Below are 22,279 nucleotides of genomic sequence, written 5' to 3'. Positions count from 1 at the left end.
AGTTTGAACTAACAGATATTTCCCTTTGTTACCAGGCAGGGCCTCTCTGTGTAGCCTAGGCTGGTCAGAAGTTCACAGTCTCACATCCCATTCTGCCCAGTCCTGGGATTATAGGTGTGTGCAGCTACACCTGACGCACACTTAATACATCTTGAGCAACAGAAAGGATGCCCCCATACACACATATCACAGATAAACAGTAACACCATTAACACAGCATGACAAGAGAAATGAGCAAAAGACAGAAAATGAGACACGAGTAGGAATGTCCAAATAGATGTTTGTGTGTTGTGTGGGAAACGCCACTAGGAAGAGAGGAGGCATATACGGAGCCTTTGTTACACTCCAGACACTTTGCCCGGAACTTCAGAGGTAAGGTCACCTTTAAGATCACAATTCTGTCACTTAGCTAGCTTCTTTGTCCCAAGGACAGCACTAAAAGAAAGAAGAAAGAATATGACACAGAGAAAAAGAAAGAGAAGGGGAGGAAGAGCTACTCTCTCAGGGACACCCTGCACAGGTGTCAGCTACTTGTGGGAACTTGTCTAAATCCCCACATTGCACCTTCAAAGGTTTTACAGTTGCAGCTTGGCTTGGTTGAGATTTATCATTGCTGAAACCTGGATCTTGGTTATAGTTAAACATTCTACGACCTACATAGCCCGGGGAGGCTTTCAGAACCATGCCTGACTAGCTGAGGGGTGTGCCACAGCCACTGAAGGCTGCTCGCAGTGACAGTCACATCTAGGAAGTTACCAAGTGTAGATGGATCGAAAGTTTAAAGAGCGAGAATGAAAAAGAGTAAACGAGGGAAGGTTGCAGAGGTCAGCTTCAGTAGAGAGCACCTAGTGTTTGGGGCATCCCAGAATCATAATGATCTTCCTGGAAAGGGGACATCTTGTGGGTTGGTGCACCATAGAGGTCCTGCCTCACCTGTGGTATCTGTGAATAGGTGACACCTGACACGGTTCTTAGTAGTGTGTTCTCATTGTTGGAGGATGAGTGTACTGGGCTTGGAAATCCAGGAAGGGAAGGACTTCCTGAGGCTAGAACTCTGAAGGAAACATTTATGTGAAGGACCCAGCAGGGCAGGGAGTTTGGAATCTTGTAGGAGCTGCTTGTATTAGTCACTGTCGTGATACTGTAACCGAAATCCCTGATGTAGACAAGTTCAGGGTTTATGTCAGCCACCGATTCAAAGGGTTTCCTCATGGCTGGGAAGGTTCAATGAGAGAGTTTAGTCCATGGAGGCCGGAGTGGTGGGAGGGGAAAGCAGAGAAGGCAAGGCAGGAATGCGGATGAGATACAACCCTTAGTGACCTATTTATATCAGGTAGGGCCCAAGCCCCCAGAACTTCCCCCAAATGGCACTGCATCTAGGGACCATAGGGGGCAATTCAGACTCTAGCACAGCTCATTCCCCTTCTCAGACCTGGACCTTCCTTCCCATCCTCTTGCATATTCAGCCTCAGATATCCTGTGTTCTCTCAAATGAACCCAGAATAGTCTGAAAATACTAAATACCAAGGTCACAACTTGCTGCCTACTGAGTGAGATCCCAGAGCTAGGGAACAAGACTCCCACGTACCCTCCACCTTTGTGCAACAAACATACAGCCACTAGCTAAGGAAAATGTCCTTCATCAGGAAGAGGAATTAGAGCCCTGGTAGCCGAGAGAGGGTGGAAAGGGAGGATATCCATCACTTTTCTAACTGCTGTGACAAATTATCTGACAAAGGGAACTTGAGGTTTCTTTTGAGCTCACTGTTTAGGAAGACGCGGACCTCCACATTAGCGCTGGCGCAGATAGGCTGTAGCGGCAAGTGATCGGGCAGTGGCAAGCGGTCACATTGCAGCTGCTTGATACCACTCAGTTCCATTTGTCCTTTAAACCCAACCTGAAACCTCTGCCCAAAAGATGGTGGTCCACATTCAGGGTGGGTTTTCCTTCCTCCATCAGTCCTGTCTGGAAACGCCCTCACAGTCCCACCCAGAGCGGTGCCTCCTAGGTGACTCCAAAATCCACGCAGGTTGGCAATGAGCCATCATGGTACATGACTGAGAAAGTTTGCACAGAAACACTAAAGGAGACATATCAGCACGGCCTGCTTTATACTTCCTGGCTTCGCAAGTCCTGTGTTTGGTGCTGGCTGGTAATTCTGCTGGGGTCCTTAGTTCTCCTTCAGGACTGGAAACATTGCAGTCTTCTGCCCAAGTCCTGAAAGCATTCACTGGCAATTTACCCACCTGCTAAAATGGTCAAATCCTCAGGTTTCTTATTTAGAGAATAGTTAAGGGACAGGAGTAAATGGACAAAGGACATCACAAGAAGTTAATGCTCTGTAAAGATGCATTTATGTATTTGTAGTTAATGAACTTGACATCTAATGGTGGCAATTGCTTCATTCCCAAGGGCATATTCACACACACACACACACTCACACCTTGTTGAGTGAGATGTATTCCCAATGCTCAGGAAGCAAAGGCTAGAGGATCTCAAGTTCAAGGCCAACCTGGGTTGTGTAGCAAACCCCTGGCTCACAACAAACAATAGCCTTCATGGAGTATACAGCATAGATAAAACGAAGCTATAACCAAGCACTGGCTCCATTCAGAAACCTTTGTGACTCTCACACTCTTGGCCACACAATATGTAGCCCTTGACCTTAGCATGGTCCTTACCTTAGGGTTCTAACTTGGTGGCTTACAAACCATGACCCTCAAAGGAGAAGGAACTTGTGGGCTGCAGGGTTTGAAAGCTTAACACGGGGATCAGTTAGTATCTACTGTGGGGAATGAATGAGTCCACATGTGCTGGTTATTGTTACATACACACTTGCCTAGTCCAGAGGTCCCAGATGTGTCTCGACAAGAATCAGTCTAGATGTCACTATGAAGACAGATGTATGCATTTTTTTTTAGATGTGAGTAACGGTTATGTCATCGAATAACACAGATGGCCCTCCGTAATGTGAGTGATGTTCATGCAATCAGCTGATGGCCACCAGAGAAAAGGCTGAGGTAGGCCAAGGAAGGGAGAACTCTGCCCCAGACTGGCATGAGAACTCTGCACTGAGTTGCTTGCTCTACCTGGCTCTCCAGCCTGCCCTGTGGGTTTCTGACTTGGTGGCCCCACATTCCAAAGCCAGTTCTTTAAAGTAAATCTCTCTGAACACACACACACACACACACACACACACACTGCCTGTGGGTCCTCTGCCTTTGGAGAACTCTCGACTCACTCCCACGTCATCCTTCAGGAAACTCTCCCTGCCTGGGCACACATTGCCACACTGGCTCCTCCTCCTCCTCCTCCTCCTCCGGCCCAGCTGCCTCCCTACCTCAACTTCACCTTCCCTGATTCCTTCTTCACCCCACCTCCACCCCAGGTGAGCCTGTGTGCTCTGATCCTCCATGTTGTCTCCAACCGATTCCTACCAAAACACAAGGCTATGGCAAACCCAGAAAACCCATCCAAACTGGCTTCTGTTCACAATTCTAGAACCGAATAGGCCTCAGTGTCAAAGCGGCCACTGAGAACAGCAGAGCTGTGGCTTGCCTACACAGTCGGTATCTAAGGCAGAGAGCCGGAATGAACACATACAGGGCAGTCTAATTGTCCCCGCATAGCGTTCCAATCTTGTGCATTCATTGATTCAATGTGTCCAATGATTGGAGCTCAGTTGCCAAGACTGACTGACTGACTTATTAGCTAATTGATGATCTGTACTAAATTAGATGTGTTTTTGTTGCATAAAGATTTGAGTACAAAGACTTCCTCTGACTTGAATTGTGTTGAACGGAGAACTCACTCTTGCCGATCAGCAAGCTATATGCTGAGTCAATTCTGTTTGAACTGTACTGTTTCACGACATCTGTCAGAGTATTCCAGCATGTAGGTGGGTGGAGGCGGGTCAGCAAGGAGGAGGCAGGGTCTAGAAGATTCCATAGGAATGAAGCCAGGGACGAATGGATGTGTGGTACACATCTGCAGCAAGCGAGGGGCAGGAAGGTAAGTGCACAGACAGGAGTAGGGGTGGGCGGTAAGGATAAAGGGAAGAGAGGCAGAGCTTGGATTCTTCTCCAAGCAGCACCGCTAATTTTCATCTCATCTCACCGGGGCTTCAGCTCAGCCCAAGGCCAAGGTCGCCAACACCAGGTATTCTTGAGACCACATTTTCTGTCAGCATTTTCTGCCAGTGGCAAAAGAAAGTGACTTTGGCTCACTGGAATGTCTTCCTCCTGAGAGGCAACTATGGCACAGCCATCTTCATTCTCAGACCCAGGGGCTCAGTTGTCCTACAGAGTCACTTGAAAACCTATCACCCCATGCCCTATCCAGCAGCCCCTAACTGTGAGCCATTCTCTGGCCTCTGCATGGTATCGCCTGACACGCCCAGGCTGCTTGTGTGGGTCTCAGCGGTGACTCTGTCCTGTATCAGAACATGGCAGGGGACTATTGGCTCATACTAGCTCAGACGATATCATCCAAATTTCCATAGCTGCTGGCTACTGCCTGAGCAGGTTTAACACTGCCTTAACAGAACACCTCAGACTGAGCAGTTCGATAATGAACACAGAGTTACTGGCTCCAGTCCTGAATGCGAGGAATGGCAGTGTCAAGATGCTGGCCAGTTGAACAGTTTTGCTTTCAAAAACACTCCATCTTCACCTGGGAGAAGGGAAGAGGGCAAAGACAGAGACCAAGCTCACCCTTTTGTGAAGGCATTAATTCTTCCAGAGGGGAAGGCTAACCACAGCCTAATCACCTCATAGCCCTTTCACATTCTTAAATCCTGCATGTTCATTTCAAAGGGAATACTCACCCCATTGCATGCTATGGGCTGGATACACTAGCAAGAGAGCATCAAAACCCTTTGGGAAGGTGCCCTACTTGTAGATACTTCAGATCATTTTCCCATAAGGCCAGTGGATCAGGCTCTCATGGTGGAAATCACCCTTGAAATCACCCAACTTTTATGACCCTCTCTCTAAGCTCAACAGCAGGCCATGCTTGGGCATTGCCTAGCAGGTACATCTCCAACAGAAAACACAGTGGCATCGTGGCCTAGGATGGATTCCTTTCTGAGCATGGTGTCTTCAAAACATTATTTCTGGACCTGGAGAGTAAAGAACCACAATGCTATCCCCTATCTTTCTCTGTTAAAGCCTCTTAATGTCTGGCTGGCTGGGTCTGGTAACCTGCTACCATCATCTCCCAGCATATGTCACACTTCACTCTCTGATTGAACCACTCTTTACAGAAAGCACAATGTTATATTCTAGCTGCCACCATATTATATACAAGGCACTTGACTGATGGTCAAAGTGCTAGAGCCACTCTTGTGGTTGTTGTTGTTGTTGTTGTTGTTGTTGTTGTTGTTTTAAACCAGATTCTTCTAATGTTTGCAAATAACATTCAAATAACAATTAACCATCAAATCGCTCAAGCTGGCCTCAAACTCACTAAATGGTGGAAGATAATGTTTTCTGATCCTCTTACCTTCTGCAACCTGGGATTACAGGTGTCCACTACCACACCTAGTTTGGACTATTCAGGGGATCAAAGCCAGGGGGCTTCATGCATTCTAGGCAACTGTACCAATCCGAGCTACATCCCTGGTCCCACAAATACTTCTCAGATGCATTCACCTGACACCTGCTGGGATCCCAAAGTACATCAACACACAGCACGTGTGCTTGTACAGGCGACTGAAGAGCCAGGGGATGCCGTCAGTGAGAGTCTCACAGCAGAGCAGGAAGACCAACAACAACTATGCAAGTAAGCACGCATCCTACAGTGGAACTCCAGTAACGGGACACAGCTCCTTAGAAAAATGACTGATTCCAGGGCTGGAGCCGGGAGTATCTGAAGTGAGCCTGCAGCATCTTACAGCGACAGATGGAAAGGGCTGCAGCGGACACACTTAGGCACAACTGTGGGTGCGCAGCAAAGGAAAGCCAAAGGCGAGTGAAAAAGTGGAAACCGTCTGAACAACAAAACAATAAAAGCAGCACTGGATTGTCATCCAAAGTGCAGAATCGATCCCCACGAGGACGTGCTGAAGAAGTGGCTGGGAAAGGGGACAAATCTCATTTGCATAAACTAACAGATGGTGTAGACCCTGAAAGTGATCTCCTTCAGAGAAGTGCTCCGTGGAAGGGGGACAGAGCGATCTTGCAGTGGCAACACCTGACAAGCACCACCTCAGCCACTTGGCACAGTGGGCGTGAGCAGCAAGGGGCTGGGTGCATTAGTTATCCATTAGCTATGCGTCTTTGATGTGTGGAAAACAACTCTTCCCTTCCATGGCCGTTCTCTCAAAGTACTTAACCCCCAGTCAATCCTGTGTACAGAATCAGACGAACACCAACAAGAGACGGTCTGCTAAATACAATCTGGGCCTGCTGTGGAATGAATAGACAAATGTTTGCTTTTATTTCAAAGAACACACATTTTCCTGTCTTCCTGACATGGAGAACTATGCCAGTGACAAACGCAGTCTGGTTCTGTGTTTCCAGACTGGACAGGGACAATGTGAGCATTGGGGCAGGGCTCTCTCCCTTACATGCACCAGCTGCCAGGCGGGGGTGGGGGGTGGGGGGTGAAGAGTCTCCTCCCCTCCTTTTACAAAGGAACAAGACGGCAGAAATGTTCTCAAGGGCCTCCTGTGCTCACCCCCCTCTCATCTCATATTGCAGAATCCGCACTTCACACATCTCGCGCCCGTTAAATTTGGGGCCTTAGAAATCACGATGGCAAAGCAGAGGGAAGGCAGGATTCAGATTCGTTCTGTTTGCCTATCAAGTCTACAAGGGTCTGTCTCGGGGTGGCCTGATGCTTTGAGACGGTAGACTTGTCCCATGAATGTTTTCACGTTTGACACACAAAGCCACGTGGTCCGTCCCCACTCTGGGCATCTTTGTAGCCTTCCCACGTGATGCTTAACTGACTTCAGTTTCCTGGTAAGAAACTCATCAGATCAATAAGCTCACCAAGTCTCCTTTAATTGCTGCAACAAGCCTGCCTGGCAAGAAGAGAACACTGATCAATAGAGGTGCCTAGAAGTCATCTTTGACAAGATCAAAGGCCTCTGCGCTGGCACAGAGGATGTGAGAAGAAGGACGTGATTTTCTGTGTCGATTGTGCTCCTCTTTGGACACTCGTGTGATAAGGCAATCCTCCGGGTTCTTTCATCTGACTTCTGTCCTGTGTGGTCCTGGGGCATCTTCCACCTGCCTGCCCGGGTACTACTGTACAAGGAGCCAGAACCGGGGTGATATCACATCATTCTATAGGAAGAAGCAGTCCTTCAGGATTATCTGCTGTGCTGGTTCAGCTCTGTCAAGCAATGCACAGATCCTTGTGGACCCAAGGTGACCATTACAGTAGGAATGCAGAAAGCAAGAACTTAAAACTTAAAAGATTTCATGATCCCCAAAGAAGTTTACAATCTGCTCAGGGGGAAAATGGCCACAGGTGAGCCTGCCTGGATCGTGTGTGCTTTCAGGTGAGGTGGGGAAGGAACTGAGAACGTGCTGTAGTCAGACTGTGGGAGGCAGGGAGGGAAACCAGGGCAGCCTCCAGCTGCCTTGTTTTTGCCTCCATCCCTGGGTTCAAGGTCATCCCAGAGTCCACCCGCATGCTCCAGATTTTCATGATTCGGGTACAATTCCGAGAACCCTGGTTCAAGTATTTTATAAGGTGGGTTTTTATAAAGCGTTGGCTCAACCTCCATGGCCTGGGAGAGACACTTTAGGAAGCACCATTACTCTTGTTTTGTGAGAGAATGTGAACTAACAGGTAGAATGTAGCTAAAGTGAGAATATGACCCAATAGGTAAGGACATACCTGCCAACCAATTTTGTAAAATAACCAAGTTACACATCTCTTGTCTGAAGTAGCATAGGGCAGGCCCTGTTAAACCAGGTCCTTACATGGCTTCCAACATTTCCAGCCCAGGACCCCCTGTACCACCCTCTATGCTTGCCCTGACCTTACCCCTGCCCTCGATGTGACAGCAGACACAGTGGGGTCTCTCAAGAGGGAAGTCCACCCCCCTTCCCTGGATGATGCAGTAAGGGTTTCAGGTGACTAATAAAAACAAACCTTTGAGACTCCTAAGTGGTCATTAAGGAATAAAGAACCTCCAGGCTGCTCTAGAGGAGAGGGTGCCCAAAGGGTCTAGAAAGGATGAAAACAAACCAGCTGCCTCCTTACCAGGATGACCAACAGGAGCGACTCACTACTAGCTCGGTCCACAGGAAAGCCTGTTCCCTGTACCCTGGACAGCCCTCACCTCATTAAGGGCCCTCCAGTGTCCAGCCTCAGCAAGGCCTCAGCGGGCAACTTTTCCCTGCCCTTGATGGGATCTGGCTGAGCTTGCCCATCTCGGTCCACGCTCCACCCACATCCACAAGAAGGGACAAGCCATCTGTCCCCAACCCAAGGGAAGACCAGTCTACACCTGGAGTCTCTCCTAGGGGACACCCGCAGTGGCCCCTGGCTTCAGAAGAAGGATCCCAACGAGTGCCCTAATATATTACCCCTAAGACCGGGCCCTACAGGGAAGGTCACCCTGCCCCTTGCGCCACAGAAGGGGACCCGCCCCGCTCCTCTGTCCCAGAGAGAGGGCGGTGCGCACCACAGCAGGCGCGTCGTATGCCCGCGCTCCTCTCCCGCAGCCCTCCCGTGCGGCGTCAGGCAGAGGCGGGGTGGGGCGCGGTTAAAAGAAGCCTCAGGTGGAAACCGGGGCTCCACCCGCACTGTTCCGGATTCGGTTCCCGCGGCGAACCGCCGGCGCCTGATCCAACCTACGCGCAGGGCAGGAGCTCTGGGTGCCGCTGCGAGCCTGGAGCCGGCTCCCACCGAGCAGGTAAGCGCGGGTGGGAGCATTTCCTCCGAGAAGCCCGGGCAGGTAAAGGAAGTGGTCTGTTCCCTTCTTCCCCAGATTTGTGGGTCGCGGGGGTGGCGAGTATCTCCAGGTGGCCCGGCGGTTACAGACAGAGTCTTGACCGTGCGGGGTGGGGGAGGTGCGGGCATCCTTATCTGCCTCCCATCGGCATCCCGCCTTTGCGCGCCCCTCGGGGACTGGAACCGCAGCGGGGTGATTGTCACCCGCGCCGCCCCCTCCCTCGTGCCTTACAGCAGGAACTGGGATGGACTAGTTTGACTTCTGCATGCACCATGCCCCTCTGACTTGCACGACAGGTTTTATAAATACATCAGGCTGTTTAAAGTGACCAGAGTCCGGATTAAGTCCCTTTTCTCATTTCCTTTGCTGGTTTTGGGCTGTCACAGACTTGTTCCGCTTGGATTTGGGGAGCGGGCAGAAAGGCAGAGTAAGGAATGATGTTTATGGTCAGTCAAACCCTGCGACTTGGAGAGAAATGTCCATTGAGGCTGCATGATTAAAACTCGGGAACTTATGAAACGAAGATGACAGTAGAGTGCACAATAGTAATTAAAAGTAATTGGTGACATGTCGGATTAAAAAGTTCAGAGGCGGGTAATACTTCCTGAATGAGCCTAGTCCTGGGTGTTAGCAGCCTGGGTTTTGCAGTCTTGGGCTCCCTTCTATTCCTGGGGACCAGGCCTCCTCAGGTCTCAGAGAGTGTGGGCTTCATACAGCTATAGACACTGGAAAGTCCGTGGACCTGCAGCCGAGGTAAGGGACACCAACCAGGAGACTTTAGTCTGTTCGTGCCTGATTAAGTTGAACGCTGCAGCCTTGTTTTCTTTCAAGTAGATGCTATGCTTTCTTTCTTTGCCCCAGTTCTAACAGAATCTAAGCAGTGTTCTAGAAGAAAAAACGTCCTGTCCTGATGCAGTTTCCTTAGAACTGCAGGATGCTGCTCAGAACGGCCCCTGTGGAGAGCTTTGTCAGCTCTTTGGATTCCGCAGAGTCTTTGGGGGGGTATTGTCTGAACTCTGCCAAGAAAGGGAGGCGGTGATGGAGAAGGCCTCGCGGGTGCTAGCCTGTCACATAACTGGGGGTGTGAAGGGTTCCACTTTATCTCACAGGGGGACCCAGGTCACACGGGTGGCTGTTATTGAAAGGTAAATTCCCATAGTGACTTGGTTCTCTATTTCTTTTCTCTCTCGTGGAGTGTGAGATAAGAAGAGTTGAGTAGGGGTCTTTCAACGATTTCATCGATGGGAAGAAAACTCAGACCCGCACATCCTCACTGTGCAGTCTGAAAATTCCAGAGACTAGGTTTGGGTGCACTGGTTAGGTGGGATACAATCATGGGAAGATTGTTTGTAACCGACGTTTCTTGGCCCCCGGGGCCATAATCTTACACTGTCCTAGGCAGGATTTTCAGGAGCTGTTGCTTGATCTGGGAGGGTGGAACTTGGTCCCAGGAGCCTCCCCTGCCTCTTTCAGAGTCATTTAATTGCAATTGAACCTAAAGAAAGTGTTTGAAGAGGGGAGAGCCTTGCTTGGAACAGGCAACTGCTAAGAAGGGCCTAGGGAAGGGATGTTGAAGTTAATTGTCTTTGGAACTCGGTGGAAGAAGAAGCAGTTTTGTGGCTTGCCCATTCTTCTATGCAAAGGCACAGCACAGGTCTCGTTGGCGCCAGTGGATGTTGACAAGGTATATGAATCGTAAACCTGATGCCATCACTACTCACTGTTTTGAAATCACAGATCCTGATGGTTTGCGTCATTAAATTTCAAACTGGACTATCAGGTTGTCTCTTGGGTCACCTGAGATTTCTGGATTAAAGGATGACTTTTCAGATTTGCTTTTTTTTTTTTTTTTTTTTTTAACTCTGGTATTGGGGAGGTGGCTGAACCCAGCTTTTCAAATTCTACCCCTTTTTTTCATACTTGGAAGTTGAGTTTGAGGTTTGTGGTGGTGGGATAGTGGATTATCATCACCACCACTGCTGTTGTGATTAACAGGGAAAGAAAGCTACTCTGGAGAGAGTCTTTCATGGGGCAGAGTAGTACAAAGCATGGGAAATGGACAAAATCCAAATTTACTCTTTCATGCTTCTCATGACACAAAGTTTGTCTAATGAATTTGTGCAGCATTTCCTTTAGGTTCAACATTGACAACATTGGCAGCAATGATATTCTTTTCATTCAACAGGTGACATTCCCACTGTGACCCTAAACAGAGCGGCAGTGCAGTGCCATCACCATTACTACTGCTGACGTACGTCCAGAGGAGTAGGAGGGAAAGCCAGAAGTCCTTGCAGAGGGATTTTGCAGTGGCCCTTGAGCTGGACGCACTGGAAGACCTTGGGAACGAGACTCAGGTTGGGGTGTTTTGCTTGAACCTGGTTTTCTTGTGCCTTCAGCTCTACAGAGCTTGCCTGGGCATTGTACGGAGCCTGCTTTCCTCTTGGGTCTATTACATCATCACCAAGTGATTTTTTTTCCTCCAAAGTGTACTGTAGATTGATCTAGAAAAAAGAAAGCTCTTTCTGTGTGCTGGGGGGGGGGGTTCATTTGGGTTCTCTCTTCCACAGAGTTGAAATGAAATGATTTAGCCAGCTGTAATTAAATTCCAAAGTAACAAGCTTCAGATCATCCTTGCTGAACAGGCAGGTCTAACCCCGAAGGCAAGGTTTTCGCTCCTCTTGCCTGCCCCTCTTCCTCCTGGCAGCTGCTGACAATGACAACTCACCTGCCCTGATGTTTTCTCTTCAACTCTAATAAAATTGTCCTCAGCCTTCAAATACCAAAAGTTTCAAAAAGCCAGTTATTATGTTCTATAGCTTCTTGAGGGCCGAGTCAGGAAAATTACCATGAGTTTGAGGTCACTCTAGGAGTACAAGGTCAGTTAGAATATAGCAAGACCTCTCTCAAAACAGGATTGTGAAAATGATCAAGGAATCACATGACTGCTGGAACAAAAGTGGACCCCACTTATATGATATGTCAGAGGAAGAACAGAACCACTTCATAATAGTGTGGCCCAAAAGTGAGAGCACCACTGTACCTTTAGTGGTAAATATTTAACATCGGAATTATAATATCAAGAATATCAAGAGTATAGCGTTATGCAGTGTAATTCAATACATCACAGAAATAGATTCGATTTGTCTTCCTAAACCTAAATGGAACCACATTCTTGTAAGGTGACATCTATGTGGCTAATCATATCTATGTATTTGTTCCTTATAGGCAAGCCAGGAAGCTGTCAGATTAAACAAACCTCTCTGGTGTACAAAGAAACAGTTAATAGTCTGATTTTCACTGAAATGGCTCCTCCCACCAGCTCTGGCCCCACTAAAGCATGGAAGCAAAGTGGGGGGGTTGTTTGCGGAAGGCAGCAAAGGCTCTGGGGGCTGCAGGAATTTGGGAAATGACTTCTGCTTTAGTGACCTTTTCTCAGAGTGGCGGCTACTTCCTCTCCTCTTTGACCGAAGATGCCTTGAGGCTGTGTACCTGCAAGGACAACAGGGTGACAGGATGCAGGAGCTTTCTAGGCCCCATTTTCAGTCTGTTTCCCACTGGCCAGGGTGCCTCTGCCCACTGAGAAGGCAGGCCTGGAGGAAGGAGTCCTCTCATCTTTAGTTGTCTGCCACATCCACTCCTCATGAGGCTCTCTGGGCAGGAAAGCGTCTCCTGAAACCAGCCAGGCTTTCTCAGGAGCTAAAGTCATGTAGGGCAGTGTAGGGCTCAGGAACCACCCCACCCCCAAACTATTCTTCACTTTAAACTCCTAATACTTGTAAGGAGTTTTGGGCCCCTGCAAAACAGCTGTGTAGGACAGATACCCAAGGCTTTATGGAACACACCCTCAGGAGTGACACAGTCTAGAGAAAGAAACTGCAAGAGCCATTTCACTGATTGAAAGGACTGGCTCAAGTTCACCTCATGCCTTTGGTGCAGCCAATTAGGGCTGGAGTGAGCTACCGAAAACAGCAATAGCCCTCTTTTTCACTCCTCCTTTATTGCTTTTCAAGGTGCCTTGAATTGGGTGCCCTGCTTTCTACCTGATTGTCTTGAGTGACCAGTAGGCTAAAACATGCCAATATTTAAGCTTAACCTTGTTTTCCTTGGTGATTTAGAACTCTCATGTCTTCCTTTAAAGCAGATGTTCTCAGTCTGTGGGTCATGACTCCTTTGGGGTCAGCCTACTTTTTCACAGGGGATTGCCTAAGACCCCTGTAAATATCTGGTATTTACATTATGACTCGTAACAGTAACAAAATTACAGTTATGAAGTAGCAACAAAAATAATTTTATGGCTAGGGTGATCACGTGAGGAACATGTGTGTAAAGGGTCATGGGAGAGCTGAGAATCACTGCTCTGAAGGGTTAGAATTATCATTGAGGTTTCTTCCCTTTGTAGCTTTTGTTCGGTTTGAAGTATTTGTTTGAGATAGGTTTTCCTGTAGCCCAGGAGGGCCTGGAACTTCTAATTCTTCTGCCCAGCTACCCACATGCTGGGATTATGGGCACACACCGCCACACACAGCTAAATTCTTGGCTTTCAACAATCTATTAAGTAGGTGTATTGAAAATCGAGTATCTTTTATTTGGGTATGGTAGGCTGATAGAAAGAAAGTCTTGGAGGCCCAGGGTCACGGGGGACAAAGATTAAAGCTAATGCCAGCATTTGTCTCGGCCTGTCCTGCTTCTAGGATTGTGGGACCAATATTCTTAGGGCGACAACATGACCTCTTGACCTCAGCTCCTCAACATCCATTCAAGTCCTGTCTGGTCCTTTGAGACCTTGATCCATTTGCTTCCTAGATGTCAGGTGACCAGGGACAAGGGATGTGATAGAAAGCTTACAGAAGAAGCAGCCCTCTAACAACAGGGCCATTCAAACCCTATGGACATTGCAGCCCTTGGGGAAAGGGAAGGGTTTTACTTGATAAACTCATCCGTCCGGCAAGTTATTGAACAAACTGTGAAAGTTATGTGCTAATTGGTTAAGGAGAGGACATTTTAAAACAACCAAGGCCTCATGGGGGAACAGCTGTGGCAAAGTGTGTGTGAACTTCAAGATTTACACACTTCTACTCCCCATGGTCCCTTACTGATGTGCCTCCAGAGCATGGAAGCAGCACTTAAGGAAATTTAATACAGTGGCTTTCGGCAAGGACTAAAACTTAATTTGCATAATTTATATTATTTAAGATAAATTTTTTTTTAATCACACAGATACTTATGATGGGCAGTGAAACTGTTTGAGGCATGGAGTACATACTAAATAAAAGAGAATATTTAATACTCTTAAGTTGTGGAGCCTTGGGACTATGGCTTCCCAGGGACCTGCCTGTTGGGACTCAGCCTGCCTCTAACTACAGGCTTCTGGGCTGAACATCACAGCTTTATGGAGAGCCTAGTTCAAGTTTTCAACCCCCCAGGTCCACTCAGTTCAGCTTCTCAGTTCCAGATTAGCACAGAGTTTGAATCTTTCTGCTACAGCTGCCAACATTACTGCCAGGTGTCCACAGTCCAGACCCTCAAACTAGTTTGTCTTGGGCCTTTTAGCGGCTCCCCTTGTGAAGTAAGAGACTCTCATTCAAGATCCTACCACCTGCTTACACTCCCACGGGTGCCCAGGAATGCCAGGATCTTCCCCAAACCATGAAATGGGAGCCTGGACACTCAGTTCTCATGTAGCCTTAGTCATTTTTCCACAGTAAGAGGAAAACCATTAATGTGGTGCTGACCACACAGCTTCTCCTACAGAGCTTGGGTACTCGTTCAACTACAGAGTTGTGGTGTTCTATTAAACGAACTGTAAGGATCAACTATGTTATTGATGTTATGAGATGTCTCCCAACACTAGTTATACCTAAGCTGTTGTCTATGCCATTGCCCCGATAATTATTACCAATTATTACAAAATAGTTACAGGCTGTCATTTTAGAACTCTGCTGGGGGTTAAACAGAAAGTATCCGAGGTCAGACTCTGGGATAGAGTTCAGTTGGTAGATTGTTCACCTAGCACAAAGTTCTGGGGTTCTATCCCCAGCATTAGGAATGAATAAATAGATACATTTTATTGGTTGACAATTAAAATGCTGTGAAGCATGCCTGTAAACCCAACATTCAGGAGGTATAGGAAGAAGAATTGGGAGTTCCAGGCCAGTTTGGGCTACATGAGACTGTCTCAAAAAACAAAAACAAAAACAAAACCCAAAGCTAACCATAGCGATATACTCCAAGCCGGTCCCCACTACTTGTTGGTACTTGGAGCACGCACGGTGTTTCTCTCTTTTCACAGGGTAGATGTTTTACTTTTGTCTTCCCATTTCCTTTTGGTCTTACAGATTTAGGCCTCTCCATTAACCTTCTGAGTTGTCCCCATCTCTGTGCGGCTTTAGGTTCCCCACTGTCACCTGCCCTTCACAACAAGGGACACAATTTTTAAGAACCCTCCTACCTCCACTTTTACAAATCCTTGATGATGGAATTCAGTTCTTCTTTTTATTAAAAACATTAAGATTTAACCAATCCAGGCTAAATTAAAATCATCGCATCAGTTTACCACCTGTACTGGGGCTGAGGTTTTTAGCTAAGGTCCAGTGTGGCTAGAAGAATCCATCTGTTCCAGTGGTAGCTCTCTCGTACTCACAGCACGTGGTCAGCTTTCGGGACAATGAACATTCCAATGTTCTGGCCCACGGCAGGGGGACAAACTCTTGGAGGAACCAAAACAGGGAAATTTCTAGATATACCCCATCATGCCCGCTTTCACACCCATTGTGTGCACCTCAGATGCCACTTCCTGACCGGGCAGGAACAGAAATCAACGCACAAATGTCAGACGGACCATGGCGGCTACCGGGTGCCTCTCTGAGAAAAGTCTAGACTCTAAGATTAATCAAACCAACGACACCCCAAAGAGCACAGTGGTCAGGTGAAGAGTGGCCAGCCATGCTGAGGGAAGGCCATGGACCTGGTACGGTTAGACACTGACTGTGATTAACTGAGGGGGGGGGAGGGGCCAGTACTCCTTACCCACTTAGAAGAGAATTCTCCTGAGACCAGCAACAAGAGGACTTTGGTGATTCTCTTATCCACTCCAAGTGGATGAAAAGTTGCCTGAGGGTCCTTGTTTCCAAGGATGTCCAGTGTCTGGTCTGTCATTCGTTACTCCACATTCATACACACCATTTTTTGTTTTTTGTTTTTTGTTTTTTTTTTTTTTTTAAGAGCTTACCACCAATTCTTTCTTCTTGGTCACGTGGGGTAAGAAGTGGCTGTCTGTCGACAGGAGGCCACTGAAGAGAACTCTTTAAAAGTGTGATTAGGACGCTGACCTTAGCTCTCTACCACTGATGGCTTCTGGGCGGGGTGCAGTGGGGGGGGGGAGACTCAGTTCTTTTTGAGGGGGCAGGCCACTGAGAGTTTGATCATGGGAGGATATTGATAACGGTTCTGTTCCTCTTTCTTTTCTTTTAACTTTTCTTTTCATTTTTAATTTTAGGGGGAGGGCGGCACAAGGGTGGGGAGCAAACATGGAAGGATTGGGAAGTGAGTGTGATCAGGATGCAAGATGTGAGACTCCCTGAGAATCAGTAACAGCAAGAGTTACCACCGCCCGGAGGCGGTTCTCAAGCCCTTGGGGGGTTAGAGGAACCTTTTACAGGGCACACAAGATCACTGGAAGAAAGACACGTTTACATTATGATTCATAACAGAATCAAAGTTACCATCATGAAGTAGCAACAAAAATAAAGTTTATGGTTGGGGGTGGGTGGGTGTCACCACAACATGAGGAACTATCTTAGAGGGTCCCAGGATTAGGAAGGCCGAGGACCTTAAATGCCATAGATGGAAGAAGGTCTTTTCTCTGTCAAACCAGTCTCTCAGAAGGGAGGGCAGCCCTGGGCTGCTGTGGTCCTTAGTGCAATGGCACCTGGTTTTGTTTGTTCGTTTGTTTGTTTTTTGTTTTTTTTGTTTGTTTGGTTGGTTGTTTTTTGTTTTTGTTTTTGTTTTTTTTTTTGTTTTTTTTTTGTTTTTTTTTTTTGAGCAATAGCTAACACATGGCCTGCTTCCACCAGAGAACAAGGAAAGAGTTTGTGTCAGATCTTGTGATTCTCTTTTGGAAGAGGTAGCTGAAGATATTAACTTTCCAAAGAGCACGTGATTGTAGCAGATGAGCCATTCAAGCTAAAAATATAAATACACACTGCAAAAGGTCAATTAATGGCATTGCTTCATTGTAGTCTGCTGAGTTAACCAGAAAATGTGATTCTAATGAGTGATTTTTGCTGTGCTTTGTGGCTTGGATAAGCTGGCCAATGACTAAAACCTGGGTCCTTGAATAAAACCACCCTGATCTAAGGTATGTGTTTGCATAGTGAGGAAAAGGAACTTGAGCGTGTGTGCTTGTTTCTCTGCATTGGTGAGTTAATCACAAACAGCAACCTAATGTACAACCTGTGTTCAGTTGAATTTCCATGACTTACTTTGCATGTGAAAGGCACGGTTATTATGCAAAATGTGAAATCAAGTATCTATTTGCAGTAACGATCACTTATTGAAACCCTTCACCTAATAAGGGAGTTGTCTGGTTGATATTGCCTCATAGAGGGAATAAATCAAGTTTGTCTACTATTTCTTATTTGTAGTCAGAAAGAGAGAACATCTTTATCATGGGCGTTCCTTCTCAGAAAAACATAGTAAATAGCAGACTAGGCGGTTGAGACTTGCTCAGATTCACATGACCTTGTAATTTCGCTATGGTATTGGTCAGTTAATTCCGAGGTGCCTTCTACTAATTAGCTTGGTTCTTTTTATATGTTTAAGAATAAGCCTGCACGATGGACTGGGGGACCCTGCACACCGTCATCGGTGGCGTGAACAAGCACTCTACCAGCATAGGGAAGGTGTGGATCACGGTCATCTTTATTTTCCGAGTCATGATCCTCGTGGTGGCTGCCCAGGAAGTATGGGGTGATGAGCAGGAGGACTTTGTCTGCAACACTCTGCAGCCAGGGTGCAAGAATGTCTGCTATGACCATTTCTTCCCGGTGTCTCACATCCGGCTCTGGGCCCTGCAGCTGATCTTTGTATCCACCCCAGCCCTGCTGGTGGCCATGCATGTGGCCTACTACAGACATGAAACTGCCCGAAAGTTTATACGTGGGGAGAAGAGGAACGAGTTTAAAGACCTGGAGGACATCAAACGGCAGAAGGTGCGCATCGAGGGCTCCCTGTGGTGGACGTACACCAGCAGCATTTTCTTCCGCATCATCTTCGAAGCCGCCTTCATGTATGTGTTCTACTTCCTCTACAATGGGTACCACCTGCCCTGGGTACTGAAATGTGGCATTGACCCCTGCCCCAATCTCGTGGACTGCTTCATTTCGAGGCCAACCGAGAAAACGGTTTTCACTGTTTTTATGATTTCCGCATCCGTGATTTGTATGCTGCTCAATGTGGCCGAGTTGTGTTACCTGCTGCTTAAATTGTGCTTTAGGAGATCCAAAAGAACGCAGGCACAGAAAAACCACCCCAACCATGCCCTGAAAGAGAGCAAGCAGAATGAAATGAATGAGCTGATCTCAGATAGCGGCCAGAATGCAATCACAAGTTTCCCAAGTTAAGCCCTTCAAGGTCAAGTGTAGGCGAGCCCTTCTGAGCATTGTACCCTCTTTGTAGACAACATTGATCTGACAACTCCTCTGCTAGGTCAAGAGTTTGTCTATAAGTGACTCATAGAAAGTAGATACTTGAGTTCAATTATTGTAGGACACCTGAGCTGTTCACACACAATGTAAGTCAAAATTGTGGTCTATCTCTGAAAACCAAGCCCTCATGACAACTGGGCCTTGAAGTCACTTGGATGAGTCCTATGTGAACTGTATGACTTAGTATTTCCTGAATCCTTCTATAACTTGTTTATAAAGAACAATTTATCTAGAAATTAATAGTTTTATCAGTAAGATATTTTTATAGGAATGAATATTTTAGTTCTGACTTTGAATTTATATAAAGTATTTTTTTAATGACTGGCCTTCCTTACCTGAAAAAAAAAATACACCAAGTTAGCTTTACAAGTGCACCCCAAGTATCTAAAGTTTGAACTTGTAAAGGGTCTAGCATATTACAAATATTGTTTTTACTCTGTCTGAGGACAGTTTAATGAGCTAGTGTGTGCTCTTAAGGTGGGATGTGTTCATTGGACAATATACATTGCCATTTGCTGAATATGAATGGAATCGAAGGAAGTGGGACCCTTCTTAAAATTAGCCTTTCCACCTATGGTGAACAGTGCAGACATGAATATGATCACGGCAATAAAGCTTAACCCTGTTGCTTCAGCTTCTGTGTACTCTGTGCGTTTCTGTTCCTTCCAGGCCCCATACCATCGGCACTAAAGATGCAATGTGTTAGTAAGTTTTTTTTTCCTGGAGAGGTAGCAGTTACTATAGGTACTGGACCAACAGAGTCTGAGTGAGGTTAGCTCCCTCAGCTTGGAGAGAGATGCGCATGGAACTCTGGGAAATGTCTTCTCTGTCAGTTCAACCATGATGGTGGGTACCTTAGGACACAGCAGAGGCAAGAAGAGGTCAGCATTGGCTAGTAGTGAATGGGTTTTAGGCTAGCCTGGGCTACATATTAAGACCCTGTGTGGGAAAAAAAAATACTTTTTTAAAGACAAGAGGGAAGAAGTCTTATACAAATATCTTGGTCCATTTTGTGATGTTGTAACAAAATGCCAGAGACTGTGTGTGACTTGGAGGTTTCTAGCATTGCTGAACACTGAGGGCCTCCTAGGTTGTCATGACATGGCGGACAGCTTCTTGGTGGGAGTGGGTGTGAGAGGGAGGGATCATATGCAAGGCAGAGAGAGATAGTGAGTCAGGGGATGTGTCACGTTGCTTATCACAACCTAGGGGTTCCCACAGACCAGCACTCACCCCTTCTACGGGCATGCCCCATGACCTAAATGCCTTCCAGTAGGCTCTTCCTCTCTCAGGTTCTGCCGTCAACTTCACCCACTAAGTACTGTTGCGCAACCCTCTCAGACAACACCAGCAGGTAGCAGCGTCAGACAAACTGACCTTGCAGGACTTGCCACCCAAGCCCTCAGGTCCACAGCGACTGAGCAAAGCACCTGTACCCCACACCCAGGGATGGGGAAATGTCATTCTCCCCAGGGATTTCCAGATCGGACACACAGGCTTCCCGGTAGGCATGAGCGAGCCAGTGCAGATGGTCGCTCTTGAGAATAATGAAATAGGAACACAATCTCTCTGCCAGAGGGAATGTTAGCATGTTGCTCAATGCTTCACCGTCCCAAATGACGTCTACTGGAGGACACGTAGTCAATGACGAGCTAACGCAGGAGTTCTGACACTCTGATTCCTAAGAGACCTGCATCAGAGCTTCTCTCTAGAAGAACAAAGGGTCAATCCTTGGAGTCCCCACAGGGTAAAGCAAATCCCAGACATTCCATCTATAAACAAGCTAGTGCCAATTTAGAAAGCAGAAACTAACCTTTCAAAACACCACGGTTCCATCATTGTGCTGAATAAGATCGTCAGCCTTTATAATCCCTGATTCTCCTCTGCTGTCCCTTTCTTTCGAATGGGTATCAAATAAAACCCAAAAGGATGAGGGGGGACTTCAGGGACAGACATTGCAGCCTTGGGCACAATCCCAGTCTGTCTGGAATGGCTTCCTTGCTCTTGAGACCACCTTTCTACTAAGGACAGACGGTCCCTCCTCCCTTCCTCCCTCCCTCCTCCCCCTCTCTCTACCTTTGAGGTATGATTAATACACAGGGATCTGCATGTAGCTAATATATCTATTTTGATGAGCTTTGAACTCTATGAATACCTGGGATTCCACCACCAATTCAAGGTAATATGTGATCTGTCTCTCTCAAAAGTCCCCTGCTGTCCCTTTATTTTTGTGCAAACAGAACAAATCAAATGTGCTATCCACAATCTGCACAAATGCTGGAGGGCACTTTATCACCTTCTCAACTGTAGACACACTGTGCCACAAGTCTCGGGTAGAGCTTAAAAGTCTATGATTGCTGGAACTTTATACCAATTAAACTATCAATAGTGTCCTCAAGCCCCAGCCCGGCCCTGGACACCACTCTGTATTCTTTGCTTCTATGAGACAATTTTAGCCACCTCATAGAAGGACAGAAGTGTAATTACTTGGCATGTGTCCTTCTGTTTCACTGAGGGTAGCGTTCCTCGGATTTGCCCATGTTGTAGCCTAAAATACGTTATCTTCCTTTTAAGGTAAATAGTATTCCATTACATATATGTGTGTGCATGTACATATATATATATATATATATATATTTTCTACATATATACTTTTCTTCATTGATGTGCCAAGACTATGACCAGACATCACCTGACATCTCAGAGGATGCCTATTTCAACATAGCAAATAAAACACACAGGTGCTGGACAGTCTGTGGAAAACCTGGAACCACTGCATTGCTGAAGGGTGAGAGACACTATAGCTGCCACAGAAAACAGTTCTGGGCTTCCACTAAATACTGAAAACAGATCTACTGTCTGGCCCAGCAGCCATATTAGAATGTGCACTTCTGAGTACACACCTGACACGGTGGCAGGATGTCCAAGTTACATTTGCACACTCATGTGCACAGCACCACCCTCCCGGAATCCAGGGATGGAAACAGTCCCTCCTCGGTCTTCAGCACCTTCCTCTCAAATTCCTCCCTGCTCCTCAACCTCACTAGAATCCCTTTCCTCGGGCCACTGTATCTCCTCACTGTTCTGAGAGCCACGCCCTGTTTCTCAGCACTCTCCATGGAACCAAAGCCATTATCAGCAAAGACCTGAACATCAACTCTAAGGACTTTTTCTCAGCTCTTAGCTGCTACAACTTTTAAATCTTTTCCTGGGACCTGGCGTGCCCCACCTGCAACTGTGCCTCTCTCTTCTGCTAACTTTTCTTCCTGTCTCCTAGAGGTGAAGTGACCATGAAGAACATCCCTTTCCTCCCTCCCACTCTTCCATGGCAGCAGCATCTATCTGCATCTGGTATTTGCCCTGCAGGGTAAAAAGTTCAATAACTTGTCCAAGGTCACTAAGATAGTGAACATCAAAGATTCACACCAAGTGTGCCTGCAAAGTCTGGAGCCTAACCTGCCCTACAGCTACCTGAGCAGCCCAAATGTCTCAGAGACAGAGGCCAGAGGTCAGAGGATCTGTTCAAGGTCATCCTCAGCTACATGAGTTCAAATCCAGCCTAGGCTACTTTGCCTCAAAGAGAACAAAAACAGAACCCACATGTCTACCCCATGTGGTGTGGGACCTACTGCTGGCTAACCACTTTTCTAAACCACCCCA

The 22,279-nt window shown here is 47.0% G+C and overlaps 1 protein-coding gene across 2 annotated transcripts; it reads left to right on the top strand.

The window, feature by feature from the left end:
* Positions 1–8,451: 8,451 nt before the first annotated feature.
* Gjb6 (gap junction protein beta 6) lies at positions 8,452–19,254 on the top strand. 2 transcript variants are annotated; one of them, XM_021203461.1, is made up of 3 exons: positions 8,452–8,876; positions 11,101–11,269; positions 17,736–19,254. In XM_021203461.1, exon 3 carries the CDS (start codon positions 17,750–17,752, stop codon positions 18,533–18,535), a length of 786 nt encoding a protein of 261 aa, XP_021059120.1. In that variant the 5' UTR covers positions 8,452–8,876; positions 11,101–11,269; positions 17,736–17,749; the 3' UTR covers positions 18,536–19,254. The 2 variants fall into 2 exon arrangements, with proteins under 2 accessions (XP_021059120.1, XP_029397140.1); XM_029541280.1 differs by lacking the exon at positions 8,452–8,876 and adding an exon at positions 9,999–10,060 and having other exon boundaries at positions 17,736–19,252.
* The last annotated feature ends 3,025 nt before the right edge of the window (positions 19,255–22,279 follow it).

The sequence above is a fragment of the Mus pahari genome, chromosome 8, assembly GCF_900095145.1.
Source record: "Mus pahari chromosome 8, PAHARI_EIJ_v1.1, whole genome shotgun sequence".
In the NCBI taxonomy this organism is placed as follows: Eukaryota; Metazoa; Chordata; class Mammalia; order Rodentia; family Muridae; genus Mus; species Mus pahari.
This window is presented reverse-complemented; position numbering and strand designations above follow the sequence as displayed.